At 50.8% G+C, this 23,413-nt stretch overlaps 2 protein-coding genes and 3 long non-coding RNA genes across 9 annotated transcripts in view; 3 read left to right on the top strand and 2 right to left on the bottom strand.

The window, feature by feature from the left end:
* Window positions 1-23,413, top strand: part of ANAPC13 (anaphase promoting complex subunit 13) — a 206,397-nt gene that overhangs the window by 140,743 nt on the left and 42,241 nt on the right. The gene's annotated exons all lie outside the window — the stretch shown is intronic.
* KY (kyphoscoliosis peptidase) overlaps window positions 1-23,413 on the top strand; it is a 36,002-nt gene that overhangs the window by 279 nt on the left and 12,310 nt on the right. The window contains exons 2-9 of one of the 3 annotated variants that reach the window (XM_071752003.1): window positions 6,615-6,664; window positions 7,550-7,606; window positions 17,147-17,209; window positions 18,213-18,275; window positions 20,299-20,373; window positions 20,548-20,589; window positions 21,510-21,560; window positions 23,270-23,352. In XM_071752003.1, coding sequence (XP_071608104.1) covers window positions 6,615-6,664; window positions 7,550-7,606; window positions 17,147-17,209; window positions 18,213-18,275; window positions 20,299-20,373; window positions 20,548-20,589; window positions 21,510-21,560; window positions 23,270-23,352 — 484 coding nt within the window. Of the gene's footprint in view, window positions 1-6,614; window positions 6,665-7,549; window positions 7,607-15,953; window positions 16,178-17,146; window positions 17,210-18,212; window positions 18,276-20,298; window positions 20,374-20,547; window positions 20,590-21,509; window positions 21,561-23,269; window positions 23,353-23,413 lie in introns of those variants that run through there. The other 2 variants (XM_071752005.1, XM_071752004.1) reach the window with 2 other exon arrangements.
* On the bottom strand, window positions 121-9,483 carry LOC139799732 (uncharacterized). Of its 3 annotated transcripts, none has more exons than XR_011727443.1 (6): window positions 6,823-6,967; window positions 6,562-6,626; window positions 5,284-5,409; window positions 4,612-4,701; window positions 2,838-2,951; window positions 121-658 (listed from the first exon to the last, which is right to left on the bottom strand). It is a non-coding gene; the product is annotated as an uncharacterized lncRNA (long non-coding RNA). The 3 variants fall into 3 exon arrangements; XR_011727442.1 differs by lacking the exons at window positions 121-658; window positions 6,823-6,967 and adding exons at window positions 2,516-2,674; window positions 6,979-9,483; XR_011727441.1 differs by lacking the exon at window positions 121-658 and adding an exon at window positions 2,516-2,674.
* LOC139799731 (uncharacterized) lies at window positions 10,138-11,328 on the top strand. The gene is made up of 2 exons (XR_011727440.1): window positions 10,138-10,234; window positions 10,823-11,328. It is a non-coding gene; the product is annotated as an uncharacterized lncRNA (long non-coding RNA).
* LOC139799733 (uncharacterized) lies at window positions 10,485-20,303 on the bottom strand. The gene is made up of 4 exons (XR_011727444.1): window positions 19,530-20,303; window positions 18,827-18,951; window positions 17,992-18,234; window positions 10,485-11,270 (listed from the first exon to the last, which is right to left on the bottom strand). It is a non-coding gene; the product is annotated as an uncharacterized lncRNA (long non-coding RNA).

Raw genomic sequence — 23,413 nt, 5'->3', positions numbered from 1 at the left:
GCAGTGGGAGGTGCTAGGGCAGCATCCAGTGCCTTTTGCTCCCATGGTGAGAATCATAGAATCACAGAATCATAGAATCACAGAATGATTTGGACTGGAAGGGACCTCTAAAGGTCATCCAGTCCAACTCCCCTGCATCATCAACTAGGTCAGGCTGCTCAGAGCCTCCTGAAGCCTTGAATATCTCCAGGGATGAGGCATCAACCACCTCCCTGGGCAACCTGGTCCATTTTTCCACTAGAACTTGTTCCTAACATCCAATCTAAACCTACTCTTCTTCTAAATTAGAACCATTGTTTTGAACCCCTCCTATCACTCCAGGCCCTTGCACACAGTCCCTCTCCAGCCTTCCTGTAGCCCCTTCAGATATCAGAAGGTCACTGTTAGGTCTCCCTGGAGCCTTCTCTTCTCCAGGCTGAACACCCCCAGCTCCCTCAGCCTGGCTTTGTAGGAGGGGTGTTCCAACCCTTGATCATTTTCTTGGCCCTCCTCTGGACCCCCTCCATCAGGTCCATGTCCTTCCTGTGCTGAAGGCTCCAGGAGCTGGACACAGTACACCAGGTGAGGTATGAGCAGAGCCAAGTGGCAGAATCACCTCTCTCAATCTGCTGGCCATGCTTCTTTCAATGCAGCCCAGGATGTGTTTTGTCTTTCTGAGCTGAACAACAGGAGGGAAAAAAAAAAACAGACAGATACTCTTTATAATATCTCCCACTTTGGACAATGTTGGAAAATTAATTTAGCAACTTCCAGGCAGGACAGTAGCCTTGCTACTGTAGGTAGGATGGCAAATAAATATAGGAGAAAGAGGGAAAAAAACCTTCAGCAATCTGAGATATTGTTTTATCTCCTGCAGCATTCATGTTCTTTGTTAGTGGGGGGCTCATATTCCTGTATGGCTTAATTTCCTTAAAAGCAGGGGAATTAATCAGGTGTTCCTGGCAGCAAGGGGCTGGTAGGCACCAAGTGTAATGTGGGCAATCACTGGCACAGCTCCCCGGCTGTGTTAAAGGGTGGTAAACCACTGGCATAAATACCACAGCTCCCCTGACCTGGGGAGAATTAATTTACACTGAGGCTGATGTGTTTACACCAGCTGAGCACCAGCACCTCTGAGTTTCAGTTCAGAAGAAGGATTCATCATGTCTAAGTAAGATATGGCAGCACTTAATCACCTCCATTCCTCTCCCAGTTCCTGAGGATGCCACCTCCCAGATATCCTCAGGAATTTCAGCTCTAGAAGTCAGAGAGGCAGCATCCGTGATGTCACTGACCCTGTGATGTCATCAGCCCTTCTGCTGACACCCAAATTGTACTTTGCCTCCTCTGATAGGCAGAGGAATCCCGGGTAGGAAAATGCCCATCCCTCTTCGCAGCAAACGGCCATGGTGCGGAGCTGCTGAGCTGGGGGAGATTTTGCTGCTGGGGACTGGAGAAATGGGGCTTTCAGAAGTGGGGTTGAACTGCCCCAGTGCTGCCAGGTGGATGAGGCCAGGGAGGGGGGAGAAGAGGCTCTACATGAAGAAAGAGTCAGGCAAAGGACATTGCAGGGCTGTAAACAAAATGGCTGTAAAAAGTTGGCTGTGCAAAACAACCAAAAGGCAGAAAGCTCCCACCCCACGGGTGCTGCACCTCCAGCAGGCTCCATGGAACCTCAAAACGACAAGTTAGGGGTTGGAAGGGACCTCTGAAGAGCACCTAGCATCCCCCCTGCCACAGCAGGATCACCCAGGTCAGGTCACACAGGAATCCATCCAGGTGGGTTTTAAGTACCATCCTCCAGGGATGGAGACTCCTTGACATCCCTGAGCAATTTGTTCCAGATACTGCTGGTTTGTCAGTCTAATTTGGAAATAAGTGGGGGGGGGGAAATTAAATTTCTGCGAGCCAAAAACCAGAGTGCAGGATTGCTGTACCTTGGGACTTGGCTGTAACACATTGTCAGTCCTTTGTGACATGGTCAGAACTAAGATATTACCTCTGCTATCACTGCTGTGATGAGCTACAACATTTCCTGAGAGCCTCAATACCATCTTTGATCATTTTTAGTAGCAAAATGTGTGATACAACCCTGGTTGGAGTCTTGCTGGACACTCAAATCCTTTGCAGGATTTGAACATTGCTGGGGTCCAATAGTTCAAGCTCGAGCTCGAACACCAACAATTTCAACTCCTTTTTGCCTTCTTGCTGGCCTGAAAAACTTACAGAGCAAAACATAGAGTGGCCAGGGGTGCTCGGACCTAGCTCTAAAATGGGTTACCCTAAGAAAACCTCTTCATGTTTTACAGTGGTTCAAAATTTATACTAAAAATTATGTATTTTATACATATGCATGGTATATTTATATAAACTTGACCTTTTAAGAGCTGCCACATGCACTCGCCAAGGACTACATATAAACCAAATATGAAGTATTTCAACCAACAGCTTCAAGAAAACGTGTGGGAAAAATTCAGGGCTGGGGAAGGCTGAGAAGAGGCAGGCTCAGAAAATCAAGTCCTAAAGAGAAATATGCCTTTAATCCAGCTCTGCATCAAGTTGACAAGATGTTTCACACACACACCCCAGACCTCAGTCCTCACTCTCCCAGACACGAGCAAAAGCTCAGATGACCTCTCTGAGGTGTGCCAAGATCTTCACTAGAGGTGAAACAGTGACTTCAGCTGCCAAAATCCTAAAGAGCAAAACACTTTTTTTTGGGCAGGGTCAGCAAATAACATAAATCTTCCAGGAATTAGGGGGGGGAGGGGGAGTTATTGCCCAGTTCCCTACTTTCTGATGAGCCACATCGAAAAGCCCTTCCCTACACAGGTAACATGATAAGTCTGTCATCAAACCTCTGTTAAAGCAGATCAGAATCAACTTGAGTCTTCAAGTCACAGCTGATCAGTAGTGGCAGTGAACTCCTCGAGGCAGGGCTTGCAGTATTCACATTTTCAAAATCACGAGACCTGCAAAGATCATGACGCTAAGTCTCCTGACCTTTAAGTCAACTGGATTCAGGTTTCTTTTTCTTTGACTCTCGCTGTGCTTTTGGGATGGAAAGAAAAGAGAGAGACCTTGATAGGTTTAGGGGATGTTGCAAGGGGGTCACCATCACCCCTTTCTTCCCAAGTTTACATTTTTGCTCCCCTAAGTTCAAATATCATGAATTTATTTTTAAATGGTTCTTTTCAGTGCTGGCACATTTTTATAGTCCTTTTTTTTCTTTTTTTTAACTAAACAAAAATTTGTGCAAGATGGTTGAAATTAAAGCTTGGTTGAAATTAATCTCCCTTTGAAGCTCAGTCTGACCAGAACCACCATTAAGAGCATCCTGCAGTTGTTCCAAGTTGCCTCACAAAGCAAACCAAAAAAAAATCTCTTTCTGCCCAACTAGGAACAGCCTCCTGCCTTTCACAAGCTGGAAGGAAAGGAGAGGAACTAAGATTCAAGGGCAAAATATTAGAAAATTCCCTAATACTGGGGTCCCAAAACACCTCCCCATGCTGCACCACAGCCCTGGGTGCATAATAGTCTTAATTCAAGCTTTTCACCACGTTTCTGCCTTTAATAACACATTTTCCTAACAAACCAAAACTGGGTTCAGAGACAGCCCCACGTTGGACTGCTTCAGTTTTTGTTGGCCACCATGGCCACGTAGAGTCAGGTTCCTGACAGCTGCTCTGCAACACCAAGTACAAGCCCTGCCCAGCTTTCCTTCTGCCTGGCCAAGATGTGTATTTTAGATAAAAGCCCTGATGCTGACAGAGGTGCTCCCAGAACCCAGAGGACAAGGTCTATTCCTGCTGTGCCTTGCTCCCCAACCTCCAGGCTCCATCCCACCAGATGGATGGAGCAGAGGACTTGAGGGTTGGCAGCAAGAAAGGCTTGGCTGGGGAAAAGCCTCTCCACCTGCCCCAACAGGGCTTAGCAACGCCCAGCCCTCCCCACCAGTCCTCCCTGTCTGTACAGACAGATAAATATACACAAGGCAGAGCCAAAAAGTCAGAGTCAGCAGCTCTCTGAAGCCCTCAGCTCCTGTTACAGTCGGAGCCCCAGCGCCCCGCGGCACCCAGGCTCTGTACAGTGGCCCTCAGCAGGGCCCCCTGTGGAGCAGATGGCCACCAAACTTGGCCCAGGGCCACCACCAGCGCCAGCCTCACACCATGTCCACTGTGCCACCTGGGCCTCTGTGTTAGCCCAGACAGTGGTGGGGGTTAACACGGAGTGGTCCCCAGAATCTCCATTTTGTGGTGTCCTGGCAGCTCCATCTGCCAGGGACGGTGATGCTGTTCCATGATACTGCTCCTGCTTCAGCCTAAGCAGTGGCCCCAGGCAAGAGACACCCCCAGCAATGCTGAATGGTAACTGGATCCCAGGACTTTGAGCAAGTACCCTTCAGGATCTTGTTATCATCCCATAAGAGTACTCAGCCCCTGGCCCAGGTTGCCCAGAGAAGCTGTGGCTGCCCCATCCCTGGCGGCATCTCAGCCCAGGTTGGATGGGGCTTGGAGCAACCTGGACTGGTGGGAGGTGTCCCTGCCCATGGCAGGGGATTGAAACTGGAGGAGCTTTAAGGTCCCTTCCAACCCAAACCAGTCTGTGATTCTGTGGTTCTGTGATAATTACCTCATCTCCTGGGTCGTTGCTGACACAGCTTCATCCTCCTGCTGTGGCTGCCCAGAGGTCCCAGGAAGCATCTGCTGCAGCTGTTTGTCCCTAAAACAAGGGCACAAGAGGCAGAAAATGACTGAGAGGGGTGGAGGCTGCAGGAGAGTGGTCATTTAGATGTGGTGTTGGGGGATATTGGGGAGAACTTACAATATTAGGGGGAGAACTTTGTAGAGTAGGGAGGATGGTTGGACTTGATGATCCCAAAGGACTTTTCCAACCCTAAAGATTCTATGATTTTATGTGAAGCAGGGAGAGAAGGGGCAAGAGCAAGGGCAGAAAGCTCATCCTGTGCCCTCCTGATCTCCCCAAAGGGTTGAGGAGCTGGCAGGGAGCCTGGGCACAGCCATGGGCAAACATCCCCATTGGGCTGGGGAGCTGCAGGGAGCCTCAGGCAGGAGAACAGCCACGGGATGAGATTGTCTATTAGCAGCACTCAGGTGTTTCCCCTACAAGTCAGAGGTTTTGCACCATCACCAGTAAACTCTTTTGGTTTGGTGGTTTGGTTTTTTTTGCCCAGAGAAACAGCCATTCCAGACAAGCACATGAGAACTCCTCAGGTCCCAGCAGAATTACTGCAGAATTAATAAGCTGTGAGCACGTGAGAGCCCGAGCAGCTCGCCTCCAAACCTGGCTGCAGGAGCACATCCATAAAGAGGAGAGGCCCAGTGCTCCAACTTCCTGGCACTCAGGGAATCTTCCCAGCTCACGTTACGTTCATGTGTCCTTGGCTCATCTCTGTACAGTTGAAAAACACTGTAAGGGGAGACAGCTAATTGAAACAGCTCAGCTTCATCCAGCAAAACCAGGGAAACAGTCCCTTCCCCTTCTGCTTAATTGGAGACCTGTTGCTTTAGGCCATCAAACCCGTCTGCACAGCCCAGCTCCTGGAGTTCTTTAACCCAACCATGCCTGCACCTCCCTGCTCCCCATTGATGCTCCCTGACTTGTTTTCACCAGTGAAAAACTTGGTCAGGATCAGAGGGGCCATGGTGCCAACCCAAGCTTCACCTTGCTCCCAGGCTGTTCTTCCAACATCCGGGAGCTGAGTGGGCAAGGCCAGCAGCTGTGTGACAGCACTGCTCCAGGCTTTACCTGTGCAAACCCATCCAGGAGCAGGTGAGCTCCAAACACCAAGTGTACTTTGTGCCTGCAGCACCCAGGAGCCCATCAGCCCATCTCCTACCTTTTTTTTTTTTTTTTTTTTTTTTTTTTAATTATTATTATTACTGGATGCTTTTAAGGAGTAGCTGTAGAGCCATGGAGATGCTTTGTCTCATCAGTAAAGTATCCTCCCTCACAGAATGGGGACCAGTCCTTGTTTCTTTAGGGGTGGTCAGAAGAGTTGGGGTTTTGGGGAGACCTTATTAACATGTTCCAGTACTTAAAGGCAGCTACAAAGAAGATGGGGACTCATGATTTACAAGGAGTCCTGTGGACAGAACAAGGGGCAATGGGCACAAGTTGCTCCCGGGGAGGTTCCAATTCAACACAAGAGGTAAATTTTTCAGCCTGAGGACAGTCAGACACTGGAACAGGCTCCCAGAGGAAGTGGTAGATTCCCCCACTTTGGAAAGTTTTAAGTCTCAGCTTCAAGGGGGTGCTGAGACATCTCATATAAACAGTAATATTAGTAGGGTTGGACCAGATGATCCTTGAGGTCCCTTCCAACCCGACATCCTAGGATTCTATGATTCTCACTGGAATAACCCTAAGGCAGACCAGGAGACAAGTGAGGAGACCACCAAGCCATGCCTTTGGCCCAAGGGCACCAGCTCCTAAGACAACCTCAAGCTGCAGGGCAGGGAGAAGGCAGGAGGTGCTGCCAAGTGCACATCTCCAGCAGCTTCTCCTTGGGATAAACCACGTGTGAGAAGCCAAAAACAGCTTTGATGCTGAACTACTCACTCCCAGGCAGGAAGCTTGAGAACTGGGAACTGACGGTCACATTGTCCTTGCAGGCTCTGCTGGAGCTGTGGAAGCAGAGATGAAGACAAAGCTGATGAGCTCAGTAAGTCCTTTGTGGGACCAGCACAAGCAGTAGATGAGGTGACATTGGTAATTATGAAGGCAACCCAAAGCACATGGTCCATGGAGGACAGGGCCTTCCCCCTCCCACTTCTCTGCTTTCTGATGGTCTTGGAAAAAAATCAAACAGCTTTCACTGACCTTACCAAAGAGGAGGGCTAAACTCCAAGTGATGTTGCATCAGGATGTCTCACCACCTTGGTTCCATGATTTTCAGGGAACTGCTAAATAGCACAAATTATTTTAAAAAGGTCTTTGGTTTGGAAGTGATTCTACAGGACCACAAAGCTTTGCTACCTGTGTTCCAGCAGGGCTGCTGTAGCTCACTTCTGAATTCGCTCTTCTTCTCCCTCTTTAGAAGCTTGTCAATATTTAACATGATGTAACAAAAGAGACCCTGAAAGGGAAAAAAAAACCCACTAAAAAGTCAAGGCATTTGCTAGCTATGAAGCTGAGCCATCAGCCCTGTCCTTGCCACTGCCTCAATGACACAAATAATGTGCTGCAGAGCTGAGGGGGACAAATGGTAAATCTCCAGCTCAGAACAATGCAAATGAAAGCACAGCAGTGGAAAATCATTACCTGAAGCTGCTGAGGAGCCATCCTGAGGGACCCCCCTTAGGCTTTCTGGGTCTCTTTAACCTTTTGGATCTGGTTGATGTGCTCTGCTGCCAACTGGGCTTTCCTCCCCCATTTCTTCAACAAAAAAAATCTTTCTCCCTCTCAGAACAAAGCTTACCAGACCCACAGCTTCATGCCATTCCACACTCAGCTTGACCAAACAATGCAAGCAGAATGAAAAGCATGATGTGATTTTTGAAGCAGCTGCTGGAGGGGAGAGGCTAATATTGTTTTCTCTTATTCCCAGCAACTCACGTGGAGGTGGGAGCAGGAACTGGACAAGCTGGACAGCCCAACTCCACAGGTGAGCTCATTGCCTCCCGAGCAGGGAAGTGTTTCCTGATGGCTTTCAGGTCTCCTGGAGCAGAAGGAATCTATTTCAACACAGTTGATGTTGCTCAGGCTGCCCCAGCAGCCTAGCAGGGCTCTGAAAACTTGGAGATGCCCATCAGGCATCTCCATGGCAACAGTGTGATGCCTGTTCCAGCCAGGTGCAGTGTCCATGTCGGAGTGGCAACCTGTTAGGTTCATCTCCCAACCCCTTTTGGAAGGGCAGGGGATTAGGAAGGAATTCTTCCCTATGAGGGTGCTGAGCCCCTGGCCCAGGCTGCCCAGAGAAGCTGTGGCTGCCCCATCCCTGGCAGTGTCTCAGGTCAGGTTGGATGGGGCTTGGAGCAACCTGGGCTGGTGGGAGGCGTCCTGGCCCATGCAGGAGGTTGAAAATGGATGAGATTTAAGATCCCTTCCAACCCAAACCACTCTGGGATTTTGTGAAATAGTCCTGCTTCCCTTTAGACATTCTTCCAGCCTGTCAGGGCAGCTTGATGTGTTGTGAGGGACATAGCAGACCTCCTTTGTGTCACTCTTAGTCCTGGGAACACAAAGAGTCAGCAGCACTCCTGGTTCAAGGACCCTTGTGTAGCAAAGCCAGGCCTAACCTGCCCTGAATTAATTTTATCCATCTCCTGTTGGCATTGTAACACCTCAGGCAGTCCCAACAAGCACCAGATTCTTAATTTGAGGACACCTGAGATCACATTTTGATAGACACAGTTCAGAGAGGTACCCATGGAAACACCAGGGTTACTCCTCCGAGCACAGATCTCAGAGCAAATTCAAACTATTCCACCTCTCCTCCTGACACTGCTGCATGTCCCACCAGCAGCAAATCTGTGTACACCATATCCAAGAGAAGAGATAGGTTCCTCAGTAGCTTCTCTAACTCATCAGAGTACTTGCCAGACATGCTGTTGCCATGATATGAGCTCCTCCAATAGCTCAGGTGTCCACCTTAACATATAGAACACTCAGGTCCTCCCAGAGCATCCTGGCCCCCTGCATTAAGAAGAAATAGCCCCAAGGAGAAGTCTTTAACAACCCTGCCTCCAAATGACCATCCAAGTCCTTAACTTGTAACTCCACAGAATCACAGAATAAATACAGTCCAGACCAATGCAGCCAGGAAAGGTGGCCTTCTGCAGACAAACCTCTCAAGGAACAACAAACCCCCTCTCACAGGGTCTCAGGAAGGAAATTTTGGGGGTTCAGTGCCCCCTGGGGCCACTGCCACTCCAGAGGGCTGATGACCACCACATCTACTTTCCCTCAAAGACCTCTACTGAATTGCAGGTATTTTTTCCAAACTTGGTTTCCAATTACCTCTGTCTCCTTGCTTGGGCAGAGGATATAACCCAGTTGTCTACTGGGTCAACAAGAGGTAGGGTTTTGCCTGTCACTGCAGCAGAGAGATGTTGCTAAACTGCAGGGAACAATGTTTGGTCTAAGAAAGCCCCTTCTGCATCTCCCAGGAAGGAATAAACTGCTTATTTAATTAGAAGAGGCAAGGTTCCCTCCTGAATAAACCAGAAACAGCTGTCCAGGGGACAAAAATAATCCTGCCTGTGTGCTGGGGAGGGCTCTTGGAAAGCACAGCTACACAAGCTCTACCAGACTTACCTGAGTTCTGGGGAAGGAGTAAGTGGAGAAAAGCAGTCTGTGCAGGGGGAGACCCCCAAATATTTAATCCTGGTGTAAGTAAATAGAACATAGAATGGTTTGGGTTGGAAAAGGACCCTAAAGATCATCCAGTTCCAACCCCCTTGCCATGGGCAGGGACACCTCCCACCAGCCCAGGTTGCTATAAACCCCATCCAACCTGGTCTGGAACCTTTGTAGGGATGAGGCAGCCATAAACTCCCTGGGCAGCCTGGGCCAGGGTCTCACCACTCTCACAAGAAGCAGGCACCAGAAGGAGCTCTCAGGTCTCCTCAGAGCCTCCTTTTCTCCAGACTGAACAACCCCAACTTTCTCAGCCTATCCTCATCAGAGAGGTGCTCCTACATGGGTTTCCCTCCCCTTCTTTTCTTCACCAATGGTTCTTAAATCATTTGTAAGTGTCCTACCCACCCCAGATGCATTTCACACCATTTCACACATAACCTACTTTGTCTGAGGGGCATTGGATGTTAAGTGGTTAACAATAAAGCACCTCACCCAAGGGCATGGCTAATGGGACACCTCAACAAATCATGCCTCAACCCTCTGCAGGGTATCGCCAGGCTAGCACCAGACTGCTCCTGGAAATGGTGAAGGAGCCACCTTGAGAGCTGGTCTGGTGGTGGGTGGGAGAGGATCAAACCTCCAGCAGGGACCAGTGGCAAGCAGGAGAGCTGGCTGGCCCCCCAGCTGGGTCACAGGAGGTGGGCTGGCTCTCTTGGCCTCCCTGCCTTTGAAGGGTGAGGTATTTGAAAGTTCTAAAAGGTTGCTGAATACATGCAGCCTGGGCAGAACCATTCCCCTCCCCTAGAAACAAAAGGGAAGGAGAACACTCCTTCCAGCAGCAGAAAGGAAGCCAAGCAGCACACTGAAGGTCAACAGCTCCGTGCTAGGACAGGTGAGGCAGCAAAGCTCCCCTGCTCTTGCAGTCTTTGAGGTGAGTATCCTGCCAGCAACCCCCTGCCTTCATCCTTCCACCCCTCTGGAAGCCCTGCCTTTGGGGATGCTGCAGGTCCAGGTACCACCAGCTTCCTGGCCAAGACACAAGCCACTCCTGCAGGTCTCAGCTACCAACCTCGGTACTGCTCATTTTTCAGAACCCTTAGCAAAATCACCTGCTAAACCATCAGCTGCTGAGAGCTTGCTCTTCATGGGACAAAGAGCAGCAATCATCATGGCAATGTCACTTTTTTTTTTTTTTTTTTTTTTACTGAAAAAGAAGGGCAAAGTGGCAGAAACCTGCAGCAACATTTGCATGTCTGAGCACACAGGTGGGACACATATTTCCTGAGCCACCAGTGTGCTCCTCACCCAGCTCCCCACTCATCACACAGCTGCTTCCAGCCCCTCTGGGCACAAGATGCCCAGGGGAACAGGTGGTTTTGTCCTGCCACCAGCCAGGCTTGGCTTTCATGGACCAGCAACCCCATCCATCACTAATTCTTCCTGCCAGAGGGGACAGCCATGGCCCCAGGGCAGGTAGACTCCAACTTCACATCACCTCTCCTGCCACGTCTCTTCCCAGGGGTCATGGCTTTGGATTGAGTTCTGCACCATCTCCCATTGCCTCCTTGCAACCTAAATCCATCCTGACCTCTCCTGACAGACCCATCCCAGCCATCAATGAGCTTTCTGGTAGCAGGGCTGTCAAGAAACTGAGCATACAGGTTTCTGCTTCAGTGCCAAGTTCTGCCTTCAGTCACCAAGCCTGGCAGAAGCTGCAACAGGAGAACATCCTGTGCAGTCTGTGGGTTAGAAGATGCTGGGAAGAGAGAACAAACATGGTGACTTGCAGCTCTGCTGGAGACAGGAAGAAAGGAAGAAAAGCAGGGCAAGAGAGCAGATGAAAACTCATGGGAGTGCAATTGTCATACATTACACAAGAGGAAGGCATCCTGGTGTTCCAAAGCTGACTCACAATCGAGAGGGAAGGTGACAGCTGAGCTTCAGGGGCCACAGATGAAAAGCAATTCCTGGGGAAAAAACCCAAACAACCCATAAATAAACTCTAAATGCACATGCACACAATAACAGGTTTCAAATGAGCTGTTCTGAGTTGGGGGACAGAGCTTGAGAATCTCTGTGGAGAGTTCCCTCCTGCTGGTACAGGACTTCATCTCCAGCTTCAACTCCCCCATCTTCAAAGGGCTGCAGTGGCGCTTACAAGAGCACCAGGAGGAGCAGCAACAGGGAACAGCTCCTGCACAAAGGCTCTGAGGCTTGGAGATGACCACCGGTGGTGCCTCCATGGGTGGGAGAAACAGGGATGTCAATTGTCACAACACTAGAGCCTGGAAGTGTCAAGTGAAAGGCAGAAGTTTTGATGCAAAGAGCATGAGCTAAGTACCAAAGGTGTCATCAAGGGCATGGTAATTCCACACTAAATTAAAGGGGCTAATAGTCATCATACACCAGAAGGACATAAATCCAGTGGAATGAGTCCAGAGGAGGGCCACAAAGATGATGCAGGGGCTGGAGGACCTCTGCTATGAGGAGAGGCTGAGGGAGCTGGAGAAGAAAAGGAGAAACTTATGTCTGCCTTCCAGTACCTGAAGAGAACCTACAGGAAGGCTGCAGAGGGACTCTTCATAAGAGTGTCCAGTGACAGGACAAGGGGAAATGGATTTGGACTGAAGGAGGAGAAGTTTAGACTGGGAGGTTTAGAACTTCTTAGGAAGAAGTTCTTCAGTATGAGGGTGGCAAGACTCTGATCCAGGTTGCCCAGAGAAGTTGTGGCTGTCCCCTCCCTGGAGGTGTTGGATGAGATTGGATGAGTCCTTGAGCAACCTTGTCTGGATGAGAGGTGTCCCTGGCCATGGCAGGGAGGTTGGAGCAGGTGATCTCTAAGGTCCCTTCCAACCTCAGCCATTCTATGATCTTTAGATGCTATTGGTGCTGCCTTGACTGGAGCTGCACGCCCCAGATTCCTTTCCAGACAGTGGAAAAGACCCTGTCCCACCAGGGTGTGACCCACCTCCCCTGGGTTGCCCAGCTGCAGCAGGTGAGGAGCACACACCCCATGGCTCTGCCCTGAGGAGAAGAGCAGACCCAGCTCTTTTTCCAGGTGCAGACATCTCCAATAGTCTTGGAAAAGCAGGCACCCTTCAGCACAACATCTGCCCACCACACCTTCTGTTGGAGCCTTCAGGGAGGGCAGGGAAGGCAGAACTCCTGCAGGAAGAAGATAGTTTTCCCAGGGAAGGCAGAAAGCAGTCTGCAATCTTCCCCCTGCCTGACAGGATTCAAATAACCCAACTTTTGCTCTGCAGTTGTACCATCTCACTCTCCCCTGGATCACCCCTGGAGCAATGACAGCAGTGTGGTAAATACGTGTAATCATGGTGCTCTGATAGCTTCTCTTGTTCTCTGGCCATTAATTCATCTCCCTGGGACTTAGGCGAGCACTTTGAATCCCGCAGCAAGTGCCAAGAGCTGCCTTTATTTTTAAAATCAACACAGCAATAAAAAGCTTTTCTCGTTTCACCTTTCCCTCCAAATGTAGATTTTAGTACTTTTTTTTTTTTTTTTTTTTTTAAGCTTCAAAACTCTCCTAGCAGGCAGACAGATGTTGCTGGTTGTGACCTGTTCTCAGGCCAATGGCAGGGTTCTTGATGCCTAAAGAATCCCAGGGGTGCACAAAGCTCCCAGTCAAGGAGGTCTTGCTGTTTGAAGAAGGCAGCAGCACCCACCACCAGCAAAGCCTTTGAACCATAAAATGATCACAGCTGGAAAGGACTTTAAGGCACAGCCATAAAAGCACAGCTAAACCCTTCCCATTCCTGCTCAAGGCAGAGGAAAAAAAAAAAAACCAAAAAATAATAATGCAGAAGAGACAACTTTTGGCTCTACCCAATCTTCCCTATGATGATGGTTACTTCTAGGAAAGCAGAAACCCCCTGCAGATGCTTTCTTCCTGCTGCAAACACATTCTGGCCGGAGGCAGGAAAGGAGCAGCCAGCTATCAGCAAAAAGAAACTCCACAAAAAGACTCCACAATATTTTGCAGCCCACCAGGGAGGGCAATATCAATGGCAACCAAAGCAGCAATGGCCACGTGCTGGGCTGCAGAGGCTCTGGCTCAGAGCTGCAAACATCAGCTGGTGCCACCACAACATTCACTGAGGTGTCTGCACTGAGATTAGCACATGTTCAAAGGGTGACCTGGGTTTCATCCTGAAACAACAGCCTTACCAACAGCCACAGACAGACCTTTTTTCTTTCTCACCATCACCTCTTGGAGCTGGAGAAGAACATGGTTAAGAGCAAGGCTGGAGGAGAAGCAAGCTGCTTTGCTGGAGGAAGGAGGCCAAGACACATGGGAAATCCTTGCTGAGGGGAGGCAGAAGTAGAGTAAAGCAGGTTGCTGGGAAGATGGAGTCTGGTACAGGACCTGGGTGACACCAGAATCAGAGAATAATTTAGGTTGGAAGGGACCACTAAAGGTCACCTAGCCCAACACCCCTGAAGTAAGCAGGGACACCCTCAACAAGACCAGGTTGCTCAGAGTCTTGTCAAGCCTCACTTTGCATATCTCCAGGGATGAGGCCCCAACCACCTCCCTGGGCAACCTGCTCCATTGCTCCACTGCCCTCATGGTGAAGAACTTTCCTAACATCCAGTCTAAATCTGCTCTTCTCTAATTTAAAGCCATTGCCCCTCGTCCTATCACTCCAGACCCTTCCAAACAGTCCCTCTCCAGCCTTCCTGTAGGCTTCAGCCATGTCAGTGAGGAGCTCAGGAGATCAGACTGTCCCACTTAGGAAGTGAGGGACCTGCAAGAACATGGGCTGCACCTTAGACTGGGGCATCGGGGAGGAAAGGACCTCTGGGGTGCTGGGGAGGAAAGGGTGCTGCTGGCATGGGCAGGAGCAGGCAGGAGTGGGCAGGGCTGGGTGACAGGTGATAAAGGAGCTGCTAAAGGCCAACAGGCAGATGGCAAAACAGTGATGAGAAGAAAGTCACTCCAGCCATAAATCTTGGGAACCTGAACCGGAGACGGGCAATGCCCAGATGGCTTGGAAAGTCTGCCCGGTGGAGCCCAGCCCTGCGCCTCTGTCCCAGCCTCTTCCAGCTCACACAGCCAGAGCTGAACCCCCCCCTCCAAACCTAAAGCTGCTACAAGGTGCAAACTAAAGAACAAAACCACTCCCTGGACCCCAACACCACCACTATTGGTCCCTGGCACAGGACTCCAGCTGTGGTACTGGGGGTTACATGCAACATCCTCATGCCTGATGCTCCCTCCTTGCCTGGGATGATGCAGGCAGCATCCAGGTGTCACAGAGGGTTGCAGGACCATGCAAAGGTGCAGCAGCAAAGCTGGGGGGAGGAAAGCCCTCTGTAAGCCACATACACTTATTTCTGGGCATGCCAGGGAGCTGCTGAGGGCTGGATTTGCCAGCAAGCCCAGGGTGTATTGGCTGTCGGTGCTTTGTAACGGGCTCAGGAACAGAAAAAGGGGGCAGAAGGCTGGGAGGGAAAGGGATTTATTTAGAAATCCACAGGGAAAACCTGTGTCTCTCCAAACACGAGTAACCTACCCCCAAGCAGTAGTACCAGGTTCTACTCATAGATCCAGGGCAAAAACTTCCCCAGCCCACAGCCAGAGGAACCCGGTGCTCCCACCCTCCTGTCCCCAAGCTGCTTGCAACACCAACAAAAAGAACCCTGACCCCTCTGCCAGCCACTGTCATCGTCCCCGCAACCCTTCCCATGGCTGCTGAGAGCCCACAGGTGCTCTGGCTCCCCCAGGACCACCAGCCAAGCCAGCTGGGCTGGGGCCCAGCCCTAAAATTAGGAGGTGCCACCCTGCCAGCCCCCTCTGCCAGCCAGCTGAGCCCAGTTGCTGTCCCACACTGTAACCCTTCTTCCCCCCCTCCCATTTTGCAGGGCTGGGAGGCATTGCAGAAACCCGGGGGGATCTGCAGGGTTTTTCCTTCTTGAGGGGAACCAAAGCCAGTCTCCAGCTGCCCCACCACAGATCCAGGCTCATTGTCTGGTGGGGACGGAGGGCTTTTAATTTTCTTTTTTTTTTTTTTGGGGGGGGGGGTTCTTTGGGGTAGTGGGAGGTTGATGGTTTGGGCTCTTTTGTGCTGGGGCCCTGAAGGGCCCTTGGCACTCAGCAGGGTGGGCAAAGCCTGAGCCTGTGCCCCCCATTCCCAGCCCCTTTCTGCCCACCCCAGCTGCTGCCCTCCGTCCCCCCCCCTCCACTCCCGCAGCAGTTATTGTTATTATTTATACTCCTAAGCATCCTTTAAGGTTCTGCCGGGGAGAGAGGGGGGAAGGGGAGAGGAGAGGATCTAAAATGAAAGCCTTTTAAGGGTTTCTGCCAGCGCCAGGGAGCGAATCCCCCCCGTTCCACCAGGGCTGCCGGGGGATTTGAGTGCAGACAAGTGCTTCAGAGCCGAAAAGGGCAGAAGAGAGGGGAGGGGGAGCTGGGGACACGCTCTGAAACCGAACCCACCCACCCCACCCCCCCTGCTCGAAACGTGGCTCCTTCCTCTGCTTTAGGAAACGGATCCCTCCTGCGATTTTACTTTCAAAGGTGACTTGTAACCTCTTCATTCGGGTCGGCTTTGGCAAAGCCTTCATGCTGTAGCTGGCCGGGCCGGAGCTGGGCTCGGGGAGGGGTTGGGGGGGGGGGTTGGGAGGGGGCCCAGTTGCCTTTCCCAGGGTGGAAAATCCACAGGGCAGCTCAGAGCAGCAGCAGCAGCAGCAGCTCGGCAGCAGGACCAGCACCCCGGCCATGTGCTGATGGGTACCATGGATTTTAAGACAGACCCCAGCGCGGTAACCATCAATTTGCTGCTTATTGTCCACCCCGAGGAGGCAGCGAGCAAACCAAAAGGGCAGAGGCAGGTGGAAGGTGGCCGGAGCACAGGTAAAGTCCCACCCCAACCCGGGGGTGACCCCAGGGCAGGTTCCAGCTGCCTGGCAGATGTGGGGGAAGAGAGAGGCGGCAGCTTCGGATGAAGGGATGGGTCTCCCTCCCTCCTTCTTTTCTCCTTTGCAAACCCCCCGGCCCAAAACTCGACGCTGGTTCTGCAGAGCCCAGCACGCCCCGGGGGCACCCACCCGAGGTGTGGGAGGAGGTGACACACAGCGATACTCATCTGGGGACGTGCTTGCACCTTGCTCGGCCCTGCGGCGGCTCCGAGGTTCCTCCACGGGATCTCCCTGCTGAGAGCAGAGCCAGAGCTGGGGCAGCCTCAGCACCTACTACAAGAGGGGAAAGAAGGGTTTTGTTTGAAGCCTGTCTGGGTTTTGTCTCCATGAGTGACTGCCCTGAGCCATTTATAGCTACAGTTTGGGACAGTCTCCCTGGCCCGGCTCCTACCCTTCAGGATCTTCCAAAAAAACAAAGCCTGTGCTCTGCAACTGTAAAGAAGTCCTCCTTGCAGAAGTAAAAGGAGAAGAGGGGGGGAAAAAGGGCTATTCCTGCTCTAAAACTTCAAGGAAAAAGCTGTATTTTCAGCGAGCCAGATCCAGGCTAACAAGGAGAGGCAGAGCTAACATAAAAATTATGTTCATGCTTCATCTAACAGGGCATCCAGCAGCACCTTCCCAAATCCAAGCAAGCCCTGTGGCAGCACCTCTGACAAGGACTAAGTTAGACATGGGTTTAGATATGCACAATTTTTCTTCCTCCTGGTATTTTGTGCTCTGGCAAGAGGGGCTGCAATAAACACCACAAATGAGGCAGGGACAGAGGATCTCAATGACACCCAGGTTCAGCTGGAATTACACAAAAGGTTTTGGGGAGTTTGGCCTCCAGGCAGTGCCAGAGCACCTCCCCACACAGACTTTCCCAGGAGGACAGCCTGCCAAATCTCTTCTTTGTATTTTACAGGTGTGCAGGATGATGGGAATGGGAACAGCAGATCACAGCCACATCAGGAGAGAGGCGTTAATGGTATGTCCTCTTTCTGTTCTTTCTGCTGATAAAACTGACCACCAAACCCACTGGCACACCAAGCTGTGCTTCCTGAGCAACAACATGCTTGCAACAACCCATCCCTTCCCAGCACTTTTGGGGGAAGAGTTCAGTGGGGACATGTGCCATGGGAAGCATTCCCTCCCTGCTCTACCCCATAGCCAGGCAGCAGACAGCAAGCTGCAAGCTCTGAGGTGCAGGGGGCTCCTCTGTTTCACAGACAGCTGATGGAGGGGAAAATTCCCTGCCCTGAGTTGCTTGGGTTGCAGATGGAGCTTCCAGACACTTCCCCAGCACTCACACAGCTTAAATGGGGCTTGGGGTCTTGCCACAAAGCTTTGGGGTTTCAAGCTGTCTGTCCTTCTGCACCTCCCTGCACCTCAGGGATTGCTGAGCACAGGGCAGGTGTGATCACTACCCAGGAACCACAGGGCTGCTGGTCTGGGATGTTCCCCTGCCAGTTCCTCCTCCCTCAGCCCTGGAAGAGTTCAGAAGGAACATCTGAAGGGGTTACCACCCCTGGCTGCACCCAACCAAGCTGCAGGTTCCTGGCACTCATCTCTGGCAGCTCAGGTCCCTTGATGCTCTGAAGAAGAGCGAGGGATGCCCCTGGTGTCCTGGTCAACATCCACCCCAGGACTGGCACTGCTGGGACCACCAGGAGCTCCTGGAGCACAGAGAGGATGAGATGGTGACAGCCACATTGATGCTCAAGACCTCCAAGCCCCCTGTGCTGCTCTTCCCCTCCCCGCTCCCCCTACCTCAAGTGCCTGCAACCTTCTCCAGGCTGGAGTATCTTTTCTGAAGTGGGACCAGGTGCCCCTGGAGCATGAGAAACTGGGCTTTGAAGCTGGAAATGGGGTCAGGCTGCTTGGGTCATGATTTAGGGCACTGCTGAGCAAAAGCCCAAGGTTGAACCTGCCTCCACAGAGGTACCTTCCTGTTCCTCAAGGCTCTGAGATGTTTTTCTTTCTGCAAGCAGGACAGCGAGTCCCCAGGGAGCCCTGCAAGCAGACACAAGCCATTACTTCATACACTAATGAAGGTAAGTGGTGACCCAAGGGACATGGGTTCCCACTCGAGCTTTTCCAGTAATAAAATAACCTCAGAACCTCCCAAAAGAGCCCCAAAGCCTCACCCTGGCCATTTGGTGATCATGAGAATGAAGAATTAAAAATCCCAGGGGAGCTGGAAGAATCCTTGAGTCTTTCTGTACGGATGTGGGTCCTGGAGCACCTGGGTTCCCATCATCCCCCTGACTACCAGGACATGGCCTAGATGGAACCCAAAAGCATCCTGAGGACATCCTCCTGCCAGTGTCAGCTATTCCAGTGGTGATGGAAGGGCTGGAAGAAATAATACTGGCAGAAGTTCAGCTGAAGACAGCTGGTTGCAGAAGGCCTTTCATAGGGTAGATCAGGAGCCATCCCCAAATTGGAGCAGGGGCAGTGCTGGGCCAGCTGCACCCCAAAGCATGCCCTGGCCAAAGATTTCTCTGGCCACAGAGAGGGAAGAGAAATGGAAGTGTTCTTTTACAAAGGATGTCTTGATTGGGAATAGTAAAACATCATAAAAATAGCAGCAGCTGCTTCATACCATTAGTTCTTTAAAGCAATTTTGAAAAGTGTCTGTGGTATTATGGTTTTTTGGGGTTTTTTTTCATTTGTTAAATGCTTTTTAAACTCACTGGAAGGAGGTACTCCTCGTTGAAAGATCGGTTTCTTGAGAAAAAGAGAAAAAGAAAGAATTTAAAAACTGAGGGAAAACTAAGAAAGTGGAAGTTGCCAAGAAAACTCACAAAAAGCCAAAGATAAAAATAATTTTAAAAGGACCCCAGAAAATAGAAAGGTCATAAGGAAATTATACTGCATGCACCAATGTCTTTGAGAAGACATTTTGAATGTTTGAGAAGACATTTGTCTTCATTTTACCTCTGAACTAACTGACCAGCTATACCAACCAGCTCTAATCTCAACACCCTGACACATGCAAGCATCCCAGAAAAACTCCAGGATTTAAAAGGGGTTAAGTTTTTACAATTTTAACATTTTTTCTTGCCTTGTGGGGCTTTAAAGGGCATCAAACTTTTCAGCAGAATCACAGATTTAAAAAAAAGACCTTATTTCTAAAGTTAAATTCTGTAGAAAAACTCTGATGAAAGAGCAGATTCCCACCTCCCTAGCTGGTTGCAAGAGCTGGCTTTCAAGGAACACCCCAAATGTCATGAGACACTCAACAAGGCTGTCAGGGGTAGCAGGTGCTGCTGGCCAGCAGCCCCGCGGTGCGCTGACATCTTTACCTTCTTCAGTCTCCAAAGAAACCTCTGCCTGATCCAAAACGAGGAGCCCACGAGCACCCTGAGGTCCTCCAGAACCTTCTGAAACACTTGCCAGAAAAAAAAAAAAAAATTATTAAAAAAAAAAATGTAGTCTTACTTGAAAAATTCACTCCCAAAATTTTTCTTTCTCTGCTTCTCTCTATGAATTGTTAAACCCAAGGACACACAGATTTCCATCTGAGGTTGCTCTGGAGGATGGCAGCCCATGGAGCACAGGTCTCATGGCATGTCTGGACCACAGCTGGCCCTGCCAGGATGCTGCCTCTGATGGGCAACAGCTTCTGCCCAAGCTTATTCTATCACCAGTCAAACAATTTTCATGGCTCTGAGCTTTTTACTGTTGGGTTCCAAGAAAAATCAATGAAAGAAATTGATTCTCTGTTTATACCATCCCCATCACAAGCTATTTAATATGGTGATAAACCTTCTTTTAAGCTGCCACATAACCCTCACTGGGTATCTCTGGTTCATTATGATCATTTTTGTCACTTTTTAGGCTATAATGGGCTGTCTGTTACTTTCTGAGAATTACACATCACAACAGAGGTGACCAGAAGCTCTCTGGCTGTGGGCTTTACCTAGGGGTGCTTTGTTTGGCCAGGAAAGCCAAGCACTTTGGTACCTTCCCAGTCTGTGACTTCTTTGGCTAAAGCAATGCCTGGGCAGGTGATCCTGCCACCTCCTGCTTAGTTTTCCCTTTCTTAGGGACTTTGTCACTGTTTTCTTGCAGGAACCCAAGTGACGGTGGAGATTCACCCCAAGGACACCACTCCACAACTCTTCAAGAAACTCTCCTTTGGCAAAGGTACAGCCTGAGCTCTGAATCCTGGCTAGAATAGGGAGGGTGGAGGGGCCAAACCCTTCCCTTTGGAAACAGAGGGAGGGCAAGAGGCCTGCCAGGAGCTGGAGGAGATGCTGCACCCTTCAAGCCGGGGAAGGCATCGCCACGACTGCACTAACCATGCCCGGGTTGTTGCAGGTCCCTGGAGGCTGCCCAGGCTGAGAGACCAGGACAACAAAGGTGAGGCTCTGCTGTGACACAGCCCATGTCCCCAGGCCAGCCCTCACCCAGGAGGAGACAGGCTCCCTTCTGCCCATGGGGACTCCAAAATCTTGAGAGGATGCCAACCCCCATGCTCACTCCCCCAGCCAGGCTTGTGCTGCTGGTGGGCTTGAGGAGCCTGGGGCATTGGATCATGTTGATCTTTAAGGTCCCTTCCAACCCTAACTATTCTGTGATCCTCTGAAATCCTTCTGCTCCTGGGACAAGGGAAGTCTCCTCCTCCACAGGCTCTAGGATAAGGCAAGTGGTGACAGCTGGGGGTGGCCACAGTGTCCCTCAGAAATCCTCCAGCTGCTGCCAAGCTCTCAGCACAGTTATTGTCTGAGAGCTCAGCTCTCCTTTCTTCCATGCCTGGGGGGGTTTGACTGGGTGGTGGGCAGGCTGGTGTTCTGGCCTCTAGCCCTGGGGCCAGAAGAGGAGATGGCTGACTGCTGGGGAATGTGGCCTGGGCAGAGCCAGGGCAGCAGGGTGGGATGTGGGCAGCTTCTTTCATCCCTCCCACCTCCGCCCCCTCCATCCCCTTCACCCACCTCTCCTCCAAGCACTCAGGAGTCAGACAGCAGCATCTTCACTTTGTGATCTCTTTTAAATCTTCTCCTGAAGAAAATAACAATCCTACAGAGAGAGCTAGAAGAATTGCTTCTGTTCTGACTGGCTTTGGCAGCTCATGGTAACAGGGGGAGAGATCGCTCTGTGGAGCTCAGTTCTTCTTTTTCTCCATGGGGCATCACGATCCACATCCTAATGCCAGGGAACAGGCAATGCCTCCACATCAGCTTCTACCACCCACTCCTGCTCCCCAGGGTCACTTAACTCTCTTTGCCTCTTTCCTCCTGCCAGGAACTGCTCATCTTACGTTCCCTCCCCCAATTTTCTAGGTTTCCAGAGGACCAAAGCCCCGCAGCCACCAGGAGGAGAAGATCTGCATGGTAACTACCAGCTGTCCCCTCAACCTCATACTCCCCAGGCTGGAAGCCTTTCAGGACTAACCCTGCTGCAAGCCCAGACTCAAGCACACCAATAAGGGATTTAATCTCCATCACCACGAGTAACATTCAGCTTCCCAACACTTCATTGGGTTGAGGTGACAGATGGGGGTGGCTGTGAGAACCTCCCATGTTCCCAAGACCTTCTGTAGGGTCCACACCTGGATGCTGCTCTGCCAACAGGCACGAGATGGGTGCTGCCATCTGCACCAGGGGAGCTCCTGCAGTCCCCACAAAGAGAACCTGACCAAGGGGAATATGACAAACAATTTAAAAGAAAAAGCCAACATCTCATTCCCTAAAGGCAAACATTTTTCAGAGCTGTAGAAAGCAGGAACCTTTAACTGCATGAATCTGCTCTATGTCTAGGTCAGCATGAAAGCCCTGTTCATGCAAAAACCAAGATAAACAATCCTTTAAAGAAACAAATGCCACATGCCTACAGGCTGATTTTGCCTGGCACAGGGATGCACAGCAGATCCCACTCTGTATCCTAACCCCATCACCCCTCCCCATGGCAGAGGTTCTCAGGGTTCATGTTAAAAAAAAAAACCAAAACACAACCCAAAACTTTGCAAGTCAGGAACAGAGCTTCTGGCCATCCCCCTCCCCAGTGGGCTGAAGCTGGCAGCAAAGGGGTCAGAGCCCTGTCTGGGGGAGATGGAGAGGGAGCAGGTGATGAATGTGGATCTCAGAAGCCCTGCTGGCCTCTCCACCAGGAGAGGATGCTCTCAGAACCTCTGGAGTATCCTGCTCCCACCAGCACAGGCTGAGCAGGCAGCAGGGGGATGTCCCACCAGCTCAAAAATAAACCAGCAGACAATCAGGCAAAGCCTCTGTGCCGCACACCCATCCCAAGGCAGCTCCCTTCTCCTGGTCACCTCTCCATCAACTCCTCAGCCCTGTTTGTCCACCTCTCCTCCGAGCACTCAGGAGTCAGACAGCAGCATCTTCACTTTGTGATCTCTTTTAAATCTTCTTCTCCTGAAGAAAATAACAATCCTACAGAGAGAGCTAGAAGAATTGCTTCAATTCTGACTGGCTTTGGCAGCTCACAGTAACAGGGGGAGAGATTGCTTTGTGGAGCTTAATTCTTCTCTGCACAGCCCAGAAGATGAGGGAGCACAGGGCTGATCGTGGGCCGGGGCAGATGTCTGTCCAACACATCCATGCACCACTCGGGTGGCTCAGTGAGGAGAGACCAGCCTCAGCTGTTAAAATAAGTAAATATAAAAAAGTTATCTGATTAATTAGGACAGGTTCTTAACCCTTCATTCACAATGAGTAGAGCCAAGAGGCTGCAGAGAGCAGAGGGCATGCACCAGCAGGGGGGTATCAGTTCTTGTGTGCTTGACATGGCTTTCAGCACAACTGCTGAAAAAAATGCAGCATCTTGGTGGCTTGTTTTTTTTTAAAAGCCATGGATTTGCCAGGGTGCCCACCTCCACCTAATATCCCAAGAATTGCTGTGTGCTTTTTGTTCAGCTGTCAGGGACCTCCTGGCAGTGCTCCTGTGCCCTCTGCTCCCTAAACACCCGCAGCTGGATGATGCTTGCAGTGTCCCCACATACAGCCAGGGAAACCACCCCTTTCCCTTTCTGAGACAACAACGACAACAACAACAACAAAAACCACAACCTGTTTCTTTCCAGCTTATCCATGGGACAGATCCTCCTTGAAATCCATGCCAGTAGATCTGCAGCAGTTTGAGAAGCTGGATGCCTATGCATTAAAAGTGAGTCTTGCTTTTGCCTCTTTCGCCCCCCCAGCTTCTCTGCAGGGCCTTTCCTTGAGAC

This window comes from Heliangelus exortis, chromosome 9 (genome assembly GCF_036169615.1).
Source record: "Heliangelus exortis chromosome 9, bHelExo1.hap1, whole genome shotgun sequence".
In the NCBI taxonomy this organism is placed as follows: Eukaryota; Metazoa; Chordata; class Aves; order Apodiformes; family Trochilidae; genus Heliangelus; species Heliangelus exortis.
This window is presented reverse-complemented; position numbering and strand designations above follow the sequence as displayed.